This window comes from Ovis canadensis, chromosome 5, assembly GCF_042477335.2.
Source record: "Ovis canadensis isolate MfBH-ARS-UI-01 breed Bighorn chromosome 5, ARS-UI_OviCan_v2, whole genome shotgun sequence".
Classification (NCBI taxonomy): Eukaryota; Metazoa; Chordata; class Mammalia; order Artiodactyla; family Bovidae; genus Ovis; species Ovis canadensis.
The window spans coordinates 23,222,530-23,237,786 of NC_091249.1; the positions used below are offsets into that span (position 1 = coordinate 23,222,530).

At 40.7% G+C, this 15,257-nt stretch overlaps 1 protein-coding gene and 1 pseudogene across 1 annotated transcript; both read left to right on the forward strand.

Moving 5' to 3' along the window:
* The first annotated feature begins 5,479 nt into the window (after nt 1-5,479).
* On the forward strand, nt 5,480-6,502 carry LOC138440558 (olfactory receptor 7A17-like). Its single transcript, XM_069590267.1, has one exon. It carries the CDS (start codon nt 5,480-5,482, stop codon nt 6,500-6,502), a length of 1,023 nt encoding a protein of 340 aa, XP_069446368.1.
* Nucleotides 6,503-14,286: 7,784 nt separating this feature from the next.
* On the forward strand, nt 14,287-15,037 carry LOC138440559 (olfactory receptor 7A10-like; annotated as a pseudogene).
* The last annotated feature ends 220 nt before the right edge of the window (nt 15,038-15,257 follow it).

Consider the following 15,257-nt stretch of genomic DNA (forward strand, 5'->3'; position numbering starts at 1 on the left):
TATCTTACTTTTCAGGATTGCAGGGACTGTAATCCATCAGGCTCTTCTGTCTATGGAATTCTCCAAACAAGAATACTGGAGTGAGTAGCCATTCCCTCTCCAAGGGATCTTCCTGACCCAGGAATTGAATCTGGGTCTCCTGTATTGCAGGTGGATTCTTTACTGACTGAGCCAGCTGGAAAGCCTAATGTACATCTCTACTGTACCTGATTCTTGATTAATTCAACAAATAATTGAAAATCTACTATGTACCAATGTTTCTAGGAACATTGAGTACTACAATCAGTTAAAACTCATCAGTGGCCATAGGACTGGAAAAGATCAGTTTTCAAATCCCAAAAAAGGGCAATGCCAAAGAATTTTCACTCATCTCACGCTCTAGCAAAGTAATAATAAAAATTCTTGAAGCCAGGCTTCAATAGTATATGAACCGTGAACTTCCAGAAGTTCAAGATGGATTTTAAAAAAGCAGAGGAAAAAGAGATCAAATTGCCATCATTCATTGGATCATAGAAAAGCAAGAGAGTTCCAGAAAATGTCTACTTCTGCTTTATTGATTACCCCAAAGCCTTTGACTGTGTGGATCACAACAAACAGTGTAAAATTCTTCAAGAGATGGGAATACCAGACCACAGACCACCTGACTTGTCTCCTGAGAAATCTGTATGCAGGTCAAGAAGCAACAGTTAGAACTGGACACGGAAGAACAGAGTGGTTCCAAATTGGGAAAGAAGTATGTCAAGGCTGTGTATTGTCACTCTGCTTATTTAACTTATATTCAGAGTACATTATGCAAAATGCCAGGCTGGATGAAGCACAGCTGGAATCAAGATTGCTGGGAGAAATATCAATAACCTCAGATACGCAGAACACCACCCTTATGGCAGAAAGTGAAGAGGAACTAAACAGCTTCTTGATGAATGTGAAAGAGGAGAGTGAAAAAACTGGTTTAAAACTCAACATTCAAAAAACTAAGATCATGGCATCCGGTCCCATCACTCCATGGCAAATAAATGGAGAAACAGTTGGAACAGTGAAAGACTTTATTTTTGGGGGCTCCAAAATCACTGCAGATGGTGACTGCAGCCATGAAATAAAAAGACGCTTGCTCCTTGGAAGAAAAGCTATGACCAATCTATACAATATATTAAAAAGCAGAGACATTACTTTGCCAACAAAGGTCCATCTAATCAAAGCTGTAGTTTTTACAGTAGTCATGTATGGATGTGAGAGTGGGACTATGAAGAAGGCTGAGCACTGAAGAATTGATGCTTTTGAACTGTGGTGTTGGTGTAGACTCTTGAGAGTCCCTTGGACTGCAAGGAGATAAAACCAGTCCATCCTAAAGAAAATCAGTCTTGGATATTCATTGGAAGGACTGATGCTGAAGCTCCAATACTACAGCCAATGGATGCAAAGAACTGACTCCTTAGAGAAGACCCTGATGCTGGGAAAGATTGAAGGCAGGAGGAGAAGGGGACAACAGAGTATGAGATGGTTGGATGGCATCACTGGCTCGATGGACTTGAGTTTGAGCAAGCTCTGGAAGCTGGTGATGGACAGGGAAGCCTGGATTGCTGCAGTCCATGGGGTTGCAAAGAGTCAGACATGACTGAGTGACTGAATTGAAGTGCATGTCTACTCTTTTGCCAATTTTATTAATAATCTATGTCACATCATTAAGTCAATACCATTTTTTGCTTCTTTAAGTTTTTTCAATTGAAGTATAGTTGATATGGGCTTTCCTGGTTGTGCTAGTGGAAAAGAACCCACTTTCCAATGCAGGAGACATGAGATGTGGGTTTGATCTGTGAGCTGGGATGATCCCTTGGAGGAGGGCATAGCAACCTATTTCAGCATTCTTGCCTGGAGAATACCATGGACAGAGGCCCCTGGCAAGTTACTATCCATAGGGTTGCAAAAACTGGACGCAACTGAAGCGACTTAGCATACACTAGGATAAAGTGCAAGGAGGTTAGACCTCTGGAAGGCAGGCAAGCTCATGGGAAGAAGGTAATAAATACTAGATTCATCTGACTTCTAATTAGCCTTCTGGGAAAAGAGACTTATCAGGAAAATTTTCCTATCTAGACCAGTGTCCCACAGGGAAGTGTTGTGCTCAGAGGTGGGAGTAATGATGGAAACAGTGCCTAATGAACAGATATGGAGAGCTGTAAAACCTCTTTGGTTGCATTCCTCGATCTGTATAACCTTGAGCTGCACAGGGCATGGTTATTGGTTTTGGAATCCTACATCTGAATAAGGACCAATGCTTCCCTCTTTCCTTCTGACCTGCCTGAGAACAGAGTTTCAGCCTTCATCATCAACCATCCACGGAGAAACATGGATATCCACACAGGGACTTCCCTCCTGTCGTCCCCATCCAGGTGAGTGTGAGAGTTCTATAGGTACTTCAAGGAAGTTTGAGAGAGAATACAAGCAGAAAACTTTTTTCTGAGGTCACTTGAGAGCCTAATCGGCCCACACCAGGGCTGAGATATTAGCCATTGTTCATTAGGTTGACTAATTAACTTATAATTCATTTATTTTATATGTTAAAATTTTTGGAGAAGTGTCTGATAAACTCAGCAGCACAAGAATCAGTGTTGACAATGAAGTGATGGGAATGGAAATCCAACTGGATGAGAATGAGGAAGCAATGAGGAGCATATAGTGGTTCCAGTAAAACCAGAGCTTATTAGAGGAGTTATACATTTAAGGAGAGTAGGAAAAGTGGGTTTGGAGGCATGTGAAATGAAATATCTACATTTGCAAAAAGACTTTTAAATTTGGGAAGTATTTGAATACCTTCCATTTTTATTAGAACAACCCATACCTATGGAAGTAAAAACTGCCTTGCAACAGTGTTTTTGAGACAAACATTTCACAGTACCTTTCCTCATGATAGATATTCACAGGAAAATATTGTGCTTAGAATGAAAAGAGGGATATGAAAAGAAGTCTTACTTTGGAATTCTTAAATACCAAGAGGTAGGGAAGCAAGGGAGGCATTTGGAAGATAGAAAAAAAAGCAAATTCACATCTCTGTGATACCTGCTAATTTAGTATGAGAAAGGAACTATGCTAAACTTTTACATATATTGACTAAATTTGCCTTCCAACTTAGGAGGATAGATACCACTATCCCCACTATTTGAATTAGGTCATTAATGTTTAGAATGGGTCTGTAGATCCACTACATTCAAATGACTAATATGTGATAACACTGAGTTTCAAAAGTCAGTTTTCTGAATAAAAAGCTTTGTATTCAAGATCATTTACAAAAGCCTGTTACCATTTACCTTTTTTTTTAATTTTTAAAGTTTTTCAGTTTTATTTATTTATTTTCTTTACAATATTGTATTGGTTTTGCCATACATTGACATGAATCTGCCATGGGTGTATATGTGTTCCCCATCCTGAACCCTCCTCCCACCTCCTTCCCCACCCCATCCCTCTGGGTCATTCCAGTGCACCAGCCTAGAGCATTTATCTTTTACAATCCTCATCTATAATTGTGTATTGTCTATTTTCTGTTGTCAGTTGTGGGTTTATTCCCTTGGAAGTGTTAGTTGCTCAGTTGTGTCCAACTCTTTGTGACCCTATGGACTGTAGACCACCGGGCTCCTCTATCCATGGCTTTCTCCAAGTAAGAATACTGGAGTGGGTTGCCACTTCCTACTCCAGGGAATCTTCATGATCCGAGGATCAAACCTAATCAAATCTCCTGCATTTCAGGCAGATTCTTTACCATCTGAGCCACCAAGGAAGCCTTATTCCCTTTGCTTACTTTCTACTGGAATGCTCCTGTTGTCCTAAAATGATAAATAGCTGCTTTGATAAATAGCTCTAGAATATTTTATGAGATATTTTGAGCATCAAGGCAATATAACTGTCACTGGAAAGCTACCAGAATCAAGGAATCTTTCTCTTTTCCATGGTCTCTTAGGGACCAGCTGAGTTTATTAGGTTTTGCTTTGAAAATGAAAGTATTCAATACAGGTTTATAGGGGAGACCATGGTGTAAATCCCTGATGCCATCAGACTTGTCATAGACGATGAAATGTCTGCATAACTGAGGTATACATACTCCAAGGCCTGGATCCTAGGACAATGCAACCACTAAGGAATGTGACCGACAGGTAGACCTTATTTTCATCCACAGGACTTTTCATTCTCTCAGTTTTTGAATTACTTTTTTTTTTTTTTTAATGCATGCATGCTTGCTCAATTGCTTCAGTCATGCCCAGTGCTTTGCAAGTCCATGGACTGTAGCCCACCAGGCTCCTCAGTCCACGGGATTCTCCAGGCAAAAATATTGGAGTGGGTTGCCATGCTCTCCTCAAGGGGATCTTCCCAATCCAGGGGTTAAACCTGTGTCTCTTGCATCTCCTGGGCTTCAGGGGGATTATTTACTGCTGAACCACAGGGGAAGCCCAATACAGGGGACAAAGAAGTCACATTTAAATGGAATACAGTCCATGGGAAGCTTACCATCTAGAACTTGGGTACTATTTCTACATTTGCTTAGGGAAAAATTGATGACTTTCTTTCATCACTGCTTTCATAATTATTGTAGCCAAAAGTGAGACAAGCCAGAGAGTAACAAGCCCAGTAAGACATGATGTGTATAAGTGTGTATTGTGTGTGTGTGTGTTGTGGGGAAGGAGCAGTTCTCTGGAAAGTGATTCTTAAATTATCCACTCCAAAATGTTGCCCTTAAAACACAGACACAATGTCAACCAGAAGATGCAAATAAAGGAGTTTATTCATTTTAATTCACAGGAATAAAAACAAATGTAAAAATGTGAAAGTAACAACATGTGGATAAAGGGCTTCTTGTGTCTTGAAGGTTCAGCTGTAGCAGGAAAACCTTGTACCTTAGCATTCTCTGATACTATTTCTACTCACACTCACTCTTGTTTGTTCTCCTTGACACTTTTGCTGCTTTTAAAGTCTTGAATATTTGAAACAAGCCCTGCCCTCAGGTATGTTGCAGACTCTTTTCCCAATAGGGCACACTGTTCCCCCAGGTAAACTGATGTCTCTGCTTTGTCTTGCTTCGGGTCTCTGTTCAAATGTCTCTGGGTTTTTTTTTTTTTTTTTTGCATATCGTCCGGAACCCATTAAAATATAACATATCCATGCACGGTAATTTATACGTGCCTTTTTTCCCCATATCATCTGTCACTACATGAGATGACACATATACATATTTTTCATTTGCTAACTCATATTCTTTCTTCATCATTGCATTTTTGGAAGTTTTGTTCTCAGCATCTCACACATTTCCCCTAGAAGATGGCTGATACTCAACATGAATTTCTAGAATATATGAAAGACATTTGCTTTAAAACTGTATAATCATGACCTCTTGGGGAAAGGGTTGAGTGTTAGACAGGAATTTCTAATCACAGATAACACAGTAGATTACTTAAAGATAATTTAATATTGTAATTCATAGCATCTTATTATGTTAATGTGCACACATGTAGAAATTAATCATGCTATATTTTTCTTCCCTAGTAGTGATCACCACCACGTGGTACAAGGGAATGATACAGGAATGGCACAATTTATTCTTCTAGGATTATCAGAGGAACTAGAACTGCAACCTCTCATATTTGGACTTTTCCTCTTCATGTTCCTGATCACTGTGTTTGGGAATCTGCTCATCATTTTTGCCACCATCTCAGACTCCCACCTCCACACCCCCATGTACTTCTTCCTCTCCAACCTGTCCTTTGTAGACATCTGCTTCATCTCCACCACCATCCCAAAGATGCTAATGAACATACAGACACAGAGCAAAGACATTTCCTATGAAGACTGCATCACCCAGATGCATTTTTACATACTGTTTGTAGAGCTGGAAAACTTAATTCTAACTGTCATGTCCTATGACCGCTTCATAGCCATCTGTGACCCCCTGCACTACACAGTCATCATGAGCCCTATTCTCTGTGGACAGATGGTGCTCCTATCCTGGATGATGAGTGCCCTGAATTCCTTAGTACAAAGCTTACTGGTACTGAGACTGTATTTCTGTACAGTCTTGGAAATCCCCCACTTTTTCTGTGACTTGAAAGAAGTACTCCGACTTGCTTGTTCTGACGCTGTTCTTAATAACGCTGTGATGTATTTTGCAGTTGGGCTCTTTGGTGCCGTCCCCCTGGCTGGTATATGTTACTCATACTCTAGGATAGTTTCCTCCATATGTAGAATCTCATCAGCTGAGGGGAAGTATAAAGCATTTTCCACCTGTGCATCTCACCTCTCTGTTGCTTCCTTATTTTATTGTACGGGTTTAGGATTGTATCTTAGCTCTACTGCTACCCACAGCTCACATTCAAGTGCAATAGCCTCGGTGATATACACTGTGGTCACACCCATGCTGAACCCTTTCATCTACAGTCTGAGAAATAAAGACGTAAAGAGGGCTCTGAGAAGATTCTTTGGAGTGGCAGCTATGAAAGGGCCATTTGTCCTGGGGCTGAGGTAGTCCTGGTAATGGCTGTGCTCAAAGCATTAGAGTCAGAAATTGTGCTTCTTGATCAGATTGTGGAAAGAGCACTTGTTCTTTTTATGTATTGCCTGGTTTTTGCACTCTTTGATTTAAATTCATATATATATATATATATATATATATATGGAATTTAGAAAGATGGTAATGATAACCCTGTATGCGAGACAGCAAAAGAGACACAGATGTATGGAACAGTCTTTTCGACTCTGTGGGAGAGGGAGAGGGTGGGATGATTTGGGAGAATGGCATTGAAACATGTATAATATCATATAAGAAATGAATCGCCAGTCTAGGTTCAATGCAGGATACAGGATGCTTGGGGCTGGTGCACTGGGATGACCCAGAGGGATGGCGTGGGGAGGGAGGTTGAGGGGGTTCAGGATTGGGAGCACGTGTACACCCGTGGTGGATTCATGTTGATGTGTGTCAAAACCAATACAATATTGTAAAGTAATAATAATAATAAAATAAAATAAAAAAATTCAGCATATAATTTCAGTAACTTGATTAAGCTTTCTTAATAGCTGATGCATGGACAATTTTCCCTTTTTTTTTTTCTATTTTTCTACTTTCCCTAAATTTTTCCCAAACATGGGTGAGAAACATTCGGAAACTTCCATTTATTTGATAGGAAAAACTGGATTTCTTAAGGCCTTTGTCTTAAGCAACATTCATCTTCTCAAGTATTTTTAAAAAAATTCTTCTCTACTCATGAGGAAAAACTGACTTTGGCAGCTAAAGTAACTTATAGAATTCAACTGCAGAGTAAAGCCTGAAACCAATGTTTTTATTTTGGCTCTGTAATTTTTATGTTTCACCGGTTTAACTGTTCTTCCTGATAATATCGATTTTATTCATGCCACTGAGTTTTATAACTGGTCTTTTGGTGTCATACAATTATTCAGCCTGTGTCCCCAATATCTACCACGTGTTGTTGCTGTTGTTGTTTAGTTGCTAAATCGTGTTTGCCTTTTTTGCAATTCCATGGACTGTAGCCTTCTCTGTCCATGGGATTTTCCAGGCAAGAATACTGGAGTATCCATCTTGAGCCTCCCTCCCACACCATATTACTCCTCTAGGTTGTGACACAGCATCAAGTTGAGCTCCCTGTGTTATTCTTTTTTTGGCTAAAAAATTTCTGTGCTGCTTACAATTATGGCTTCTCTATCGCATATAAGTTAAATAAACAGGGTGACAATATACAGCCTTTATGTACTCCTTCCCCAATTTGGAACCAATTCATTGTTCCATGTCTGGTTCTGTCGCTTCTTGACATGCATACAGGTTTGTCACGAGGCTAGTAAAGTGGTCTGGTATTCCCATATTTTTAAGAATTTTCCACAGTTTGTTGTCATTCACACACTCAAAGGCTTTAGTGTAGTCAATAGAGCAAAAGTAGATGTTTTTCTGGAACTCTCTTGCTTTCTCTATGATCCAATGGATGTTGGCAATTTGACGTCTAGTTTCTCTACTTTTTCTAAATCCAGCTTGTGCATCTGGAATTTTTCAGTTCATGCGCTGTTAAAGCCTACCGTGGAGGATTTTGAGCATTATTGTGCTGGCATGTGAAATGAGTACAAATGTGTGGCAGTTTGAACATTCTTTGGCATTGCCTTTCTTTGATATTGAAATGAAAACTGAACTTTTCTAGTTCTGTGGCCACTGCTGAGTTTTCAAATTTTGCTGGCATATTGAGTGCAGCCCTGTTGTAGCATAATCTTTTAGGATTTGAAATAGCTCAGCTGGAATCCCATCACCTCCACTACCTTTGTTCACAGTGATGGTTCCTAAGGTTCACTTGACTTCATACTTCAAGATGTCTGGCTCTAGGTTAGTGGTAACACCACTGTGGTTATCCAGATCATTAAGATCTTTTTTTGTATAGTCGTTTTGTGTATTCTTGCCGCCTCTTCTTAATATCTTCTGCTTTTGTTAGGTCCATAGCATTTCTTTCCCTTTTTGTACCCATCTTTGCATGAAATGTTCCCTTGTAATCCCTAATTTTTTTTGAAGAGATCTCTAGTCTTTCCCATTCTGTTGTTTTCCTCTGTTTCTTTGCATTGTTCATTTAGGAAGACTTTCTTATATCTCCTTGTTAAACTTTAATTCAAATGGGTGTATCTTTCCATTTTTCTGTGCCTTTTGCTTCTCTATGAAAAGTCAAAAAGATATGACACTGAAAGATAAACTCCCCAGGTTGGTAGGTGCCCAATATGCTACTGGAGAAGAAGGGAGAAATAGCTCGAGAAGGAATGAAGAAGCTGAGCCAAAGCAGAAACAGCACCCAGTGGCATATGTGTTTGGTGCTGAAAGTAAAGTCTGATGCTGTAAAGAACAATGTTGCATCAGTTCAGTTTAGTCGCTCAGTCATGTCCGACTCTTTGCGACCCACTGAATCGCAGCACACCAGGCTTCCCTGTCCATCACCAAATCCTGGAGTTCACTTAAACTCACTTCCATCTAGTCAGTGATGCCATCCAGCCATCTCATCCTCTGTTGTCCCCTTCTCCTCCTGCCCCCAATCCCTCCCAGCATCAGAGTCTTTTCCAATGAGTCAACTCTTCGCATGAGGTGGCCAAAGTATTGAAGTTTCAGCTTTAGCATCAATCCTTCCAAGAACACCCAGGGCTGATGTCCTTTAGAATTGACTGACTGGATCTCCTTGCAGTCCAAGGGACTCTCAAGAGTCTTCTCCAACACCACAGTTTAAATGCATCAATTCTTTGGCACTCAGCCTTCTTCACAGTCCAAATCTCACATCCATACATGACCACAGGAAAAACCATAGCCTTAACTAGATGGACCTTTGTTGGCAGAGTAATGTCTCTGCTTTCGAATATGCTATCCAAGTTGGTCATAACTTTTCTCCCAAGGAGTAATCATCTTTTAATTTCATGGGTGCAATCATCATCTGCAGTGATTTTGGAGCCCCTAAAAATAAAGTCTGGCACTGTTTCCACTGTTTCCCTATCTATTCCCCATGAAGTGATGGGACCAGATGCCATGATCTTCGTTTTCTGAATGTTGAGCTTTAAACCAACGTTTTCACTCTCCTCTTTCACTTTCATCAGGAGGCTCTTTAGTTCCTCTTCACTTTCTGCCATGAGGGTGATGTCATCTGCATATTTGAGGTTATTGATATTTCTCCCAGCAATCTTGATTCCAGCTTGTGCTTCTTCGAGCCCAGCGTTTCTCATGATGTACTCTGTATAGAAGTTAAATAAGCAGGGTGACAATATACAGCCTCGACGTATTCCTTATCATATTTGGAAACAGTCTGTTGTTCCATGTCCAGTTCTACCTGTTGCTTCCTGACCTGCATATAGGTTTCACAAGAGGCAGGTCAGGTGGTCTATTCCCATCTCTTTCAGAATTTTCCACAGTTTATTGTGATCCACCCAGCCAGAGGCTTTGGCATCGTCAATAAAGCAGAAATAGATGTTTTTCTGGGACTCTCTTGCTTTTTCCATGATCCAGCGGATGTTGGCAATTTGATCTCTGGTTCTTCTGCCTTGTCTAAAACCAGCTTGAACATCTGGAAGTTCATGGTTCACATATTCCTGAAGCCTGGCCTGGAGAATTTTGAGCATTATTTTACTAGCATGTGAGATGAGTGCAATTGTGCAGTAGTTTGAGCATTCTTTGGCATTGCCTTTCTTTGGGATTGGAATGAAAAGTGACCTTTTCCAGTCCTGTGGCCACTGCTGAGTTTTCCAAATTTGCTGGCATATTGAGTGTACCACTTTCACAGCATCATCTTTCAGGATTTGCAATAGCTCAACTGGAATTCCATCACCTCCACTAGCTTTGTTTGTAGTGATGCTTTCTTTGGCCCACTTGAGTTCACATTCCAGGATGTCTGGCTCTAGATGAGTGATCACACCATCGTGATTATCTGGGTCATGAAGCTCTTTTTTGTACTGTTCTCCTGTGTATTCTTGCCACCTCTTCTTAATATTTTCTGCTTCTGTTAGTTCCTTTCCATTTCTGCCCTTTATCGAGCCCATTTTTGCATGAAATGTTCCCTTGGTATCTCTAATTTTCTTGAAGAGATCTCTCATCTTTCCCATTCTGTTGTTTGCCTCTATTTCTTTGCATTGATTGCTGAGGAAGGCTTTCTTATCTCTCCTTGCTATTCTTTGGAACTCTGCATTCAGATGCCTATATCTTTCCTTTTCTCCTTTGATTTTCACTTCTCTTCTTTTCACAGCTGTTTGTAAGGCCTCCCCAGACAGCCATTTTGCTTTTTTGCATTTCTGATGGTCTTGATCCCTGTCTCCTGTTCAATGTCACGAACCTCCGTCCATAGTTCATCAGGCACTCTATCTATCAGATCTAGTCCCTTAAATCTATTTCTCACTTCTACTGTGTAATAATAGGAAATTTGATTTAGGTCATACCTGAATGATTTAGTGGTTTTCCCTAGTTTCTTCAATTTAACTCTGAATTTGGCAATAAGGTGCTCATGATCTGAGCCACAGTCAGCTCCCTGTCTTGTTTCTTCTAACTGTATAGAGCTTCTCCATTTTTGGCCGCAAAGAACATAATCAATCTGATTTCGGTATTAACCATCTGGTGATGTCCACGTGTAGAGTCTTATCAAGTGTTGTTTGAAGAGGGTGTTTGCTATGACCAGTGCATTCTGTTGGCAAAACTCTATTAGCCTTTGCCCTGCTTCATTCCATATTCCAAGGCCAATTTCCTTGTTACTCCAGGTGTTTCTTAACTTCCTACTTTTGCATTCCAGTCCCCTATAATGAAAAGGACATCTTTTTTGGTTGTTAGTTCCAAAAAGTCTTGTAGGTCTTCAGAGAACCGTTCAACTTCAGCTTCTTCAACATTACTGGTTGGGGCATAGACTTGGATTACCATGATATTGAATGTTTTGTGTTGGAAACAAACAGAGATCATTCTGTCGTTTTTGAGATTGCATCTCCTTGCAGTCCAAGGGACTCTCAAGAGTCTTCTCCAACACCACAGGTCAAAAGCATCAATTCTTCAGCGCTCAGGGCTTCCCTGGTGGCTCAGAGGTTAAAGCATCTGCCTGCAATGCAGGAGACCCGGGTTAGATCCTTGGGTCGGGAAGATTCCCTAGAGAAGGAAATGGCAATCCACTCCAGTATTCTTGCCTGGAGAATCCCATGGACAGAAAAGCCTAGTAGGTTACAGTCCACGGGGTCGCAAAGAGTCGGACACGACTGAGCGACTTCACCTCACCTCGCCTCAGCCTTCTTCACAGTTCAACTCTCACATCCATACATGACTACTGGAAAAACCATAGCCTTGACTAGACAGACCTTAGTCGGCAAAGTAATGTCTCTGCTTTTGAATATTCTGTCTAGGTTAGTCATAACTTTTCTTCCAAGGAGTATGTGTCTTTTAATTTCATGCCTGCAGTCACAATCTGCTGTGATTTTGGAGCCCACAAAAATAAAGTCTGACACTGTTTCCACTGTTTCCCATCTATTTCCCATGGAGTGATGAGACTGGATGCCATGATCTTCATTTTCTGAATGTTGAGCTTTAAGCCAACTTTTTCACTCTCCTCTTTTACTTTCATCAAGAGGCTTTTTAGCTCCTCTTCATTTTCTGCCATAAGGGTGGTGTCATCTGCATATCTGAGGTTATTGATATTTCTCCCAGCAATCTTGATTCCAGCTTGTGCTTCTTCCAGTCCAGCGTTTCTCGTGATGTACTCTGCATATAAGTTAAATAAGCAGGTTGACAACATACAGCCTTGACGTACTCCTTTTCCTATTTGGAACCAGTCTGTTGTTCCATGTCCAGTTGTAACTGTTGCTTCCTGGCCTGCATGCAGTACTTGGGTACAATCTCAAAACAACACAATGATCTCTGTTCATTTTCAAGGCAAACCATTCAGTCTCAGAGTAACCCAAGTCTATGTCCCAACCACTAATGCCAAAGAAACTGAAGTTGAATGATTCTATGAAGACCCTCAAGACCTTCTAGAACTAACATCAAGAAAAGATGTCCTTCTCATCATAGGGAACTGGAATGCAAAAGAAGAAAATCAAGAGATACCTGGAGTAACAGTTAAGTTTGACCTTGGAGTACAAAATGAAGCAAAGCAAAGGATAACAGAGTTTTTCCAAGAGAATGCACTAGTCACAGCAACACCCTCTTCCAACAACACGGGATATGACTCTACACATGGACATCACCAGATGGTCAATACTGAAATCAGGTGATTAGTTTCTTTGCAACTGAAGATGGAGAAGCTCTATACAATCAGCAAAACAACTATGGGAACTGACTGTGTCTTAGATCATGAACTCCTTATTGCCAAATTCAGACTTAACTGGAAGAAAGTAGGGAAACCAACCAGGCCATTCAGGTAAGATCTAAATAAAGTCCCTTACAATTATACTGTGGTGAATGTGACAAAGATTCAAGTGATTAAATCTGATAGACAGAGTGTCTTAAGAACTATGGACTGAGGTTCATAACATTGTACAGGAGGCGGTGATCAAAACCATCCCGAAGAAAAAGAAATGCAAAAAGACAAAATGGTTGTCTGAGGAGGCCTTACAAATAGCTGAGGTTTTTATACTTATTTAAATACAAGACAGAAAATGGTCACACTTTAATGAAGCACCAAGTTCACATGTCCCAGGCAGGCTCACCAACTGGACTATGAATGTTATTTCTTTACTCTTTAGGGTAAAGATAATTTGATTGACAGCTTTATTTCTAGAGTTTTTTTTTTTTTTTTTTCCTCCCTAATTTTGGTTAGGAATGAGAAGGGGCTTCCCTGGTGGCTTGACAGTAAAGAATTTGCTTGCAATGCAGGAGACCTGGGTTTGTTCCATGGGTTGGGAAGATCCTCTGGAGAAGGCAGTGGCAGCATATACCAGTATTCTTCCTGGAGAATCCCATGGACAGAGGAGCCTGGTGGGCTACAGCCCATGGGGTCACAAAGAGTTGGACACAGCTGAGTGACTAACAGTTTCACTGTCTTTTAGGGATGAGAATAGCCTGGGTGTATTGTGCCCCTAACAGGACAAAACATGCTCTGTGTTGTGTGTTGTGTGTGTGTTGTGGCTGATGCACAGTTCTAAGTGTTGACTACTTGAACCCACATACAGTAAAGTGACCTTTAAAAGACAGAAACCAGAACGTTAACCAACACATGAAGATAAGGAGAATCCATGTGACTAGGATCCATGCCTAGTCACAGGATGCCTTGAAATCAAAATTAATGATGAGCAAAGAACAGAATTTGACAAAGGGACTCTTTGTGCCCTGAAGTCCCAGTTATGGTAAGGAGTCCGCTCTCTGACACTATCTGTCATCACTGTCCCTATGCTCTTTGCTCACCACACTGGAAATATATTGAGCCTGGAATGTCTGAAATGAGAACCTTCCTCAGATCCCTTGCACTGACTCTTTTCTCTGCAGGGCACACACTTCCCCAGCTAACTCTTTATCTGCCAACTATTTTTCCTTAAGGTTTATGTACAAATATCCCCGTTTTTCAGTCTTCCTGAACTTCCAATGAAAATAACAATACCACCCACTCTCTCTTACGTTTACTTTTGCTTGACATACAGTTGTAATTGCAGCATTTTCAACATGTTACTGATGTCCATTTATATAAAAATTAATCATAGTATTTTAAAATTTTAGTCTTTACCACCGCACATGAGACCAGGCAATGATACCCAATTTTCAGGATTTCTTCTTCTGGGATTATCAAAGGAACCAGATCTGCAGCCCATCATATTTGGGCTTTTCCTCCCATGTACCTGATCATTGTGCTTGGAAACCTGCTTATCATCCTGGCTGTCGGCTCAGACTCCAACCTCCACATCCACATGTGCTTCTTCTTCTCCAACCTGTCCTTTGTAGACATCTGTTTCACCTCCACCACAATCCCAAAGATGCTGTGGAACATCCAGACACAGAGCAAAGGTATCTCCTATGAAGGCTTCATCACCCAGATGTATTTTTCCATACTCTTTGGACAACTTTCTCCTGGCTTTGATGGCCTGTGTCCACTTCTTCGCCATCTGTCATTCCCTGCACTACAATATCATCCTGAATCCCCAGCTCTGTGGACTGCTGATGCTGGTGTCCTGGATCTCGAGTGTCCTAAATTCCTTGTTACAAAGCTTAATGATGTTGTGATTGTCCTTCTGTACAGATATGGAAATACCCCACTTTTTCTGTGATCTCAATCAGATGCTCAAACTTGTCTGTTCTGACACTTTTCTTAAAGATGCTGTGTTTTATTTTTCAACTGGGTGCTGGCTCACCTCTCAGTTGTCTTCCTGCTTTACTCTTCTGTCCTAGGAGTGCACCTTAGCTCTGCTTCTATACAGCTCACCCTCAAGCGCAATAGCCTCAGTGATGTACACTGTGGTCACTCCCATGCTGAACCCCTTCATCCACAGTCTGAGGAATGAAGACAGTAATGGGGCTCTGAAGAGATTATATGGGATGGCAGGTATAAAAGGACCAATCATTCTGGAGGTGAAGAAGTGTCCTTGATTGCATGCTTCAAAACCTCAGAACACAAAATTATGATTCTTTGAGCACTGTGGAATATAATTTGTTTCCAATTATTTCCTAGATTTCTATTTCTTTGAATTCAACCTTTGTATACAATTTTAACAATTCAATTTATTAATCTTTCTGTTCTGTCTGGTATATAGACAGCTTTTCCTTGGGGCCATTTTCATATATTCCCAAAGTTTTCTCTACTTTGCAT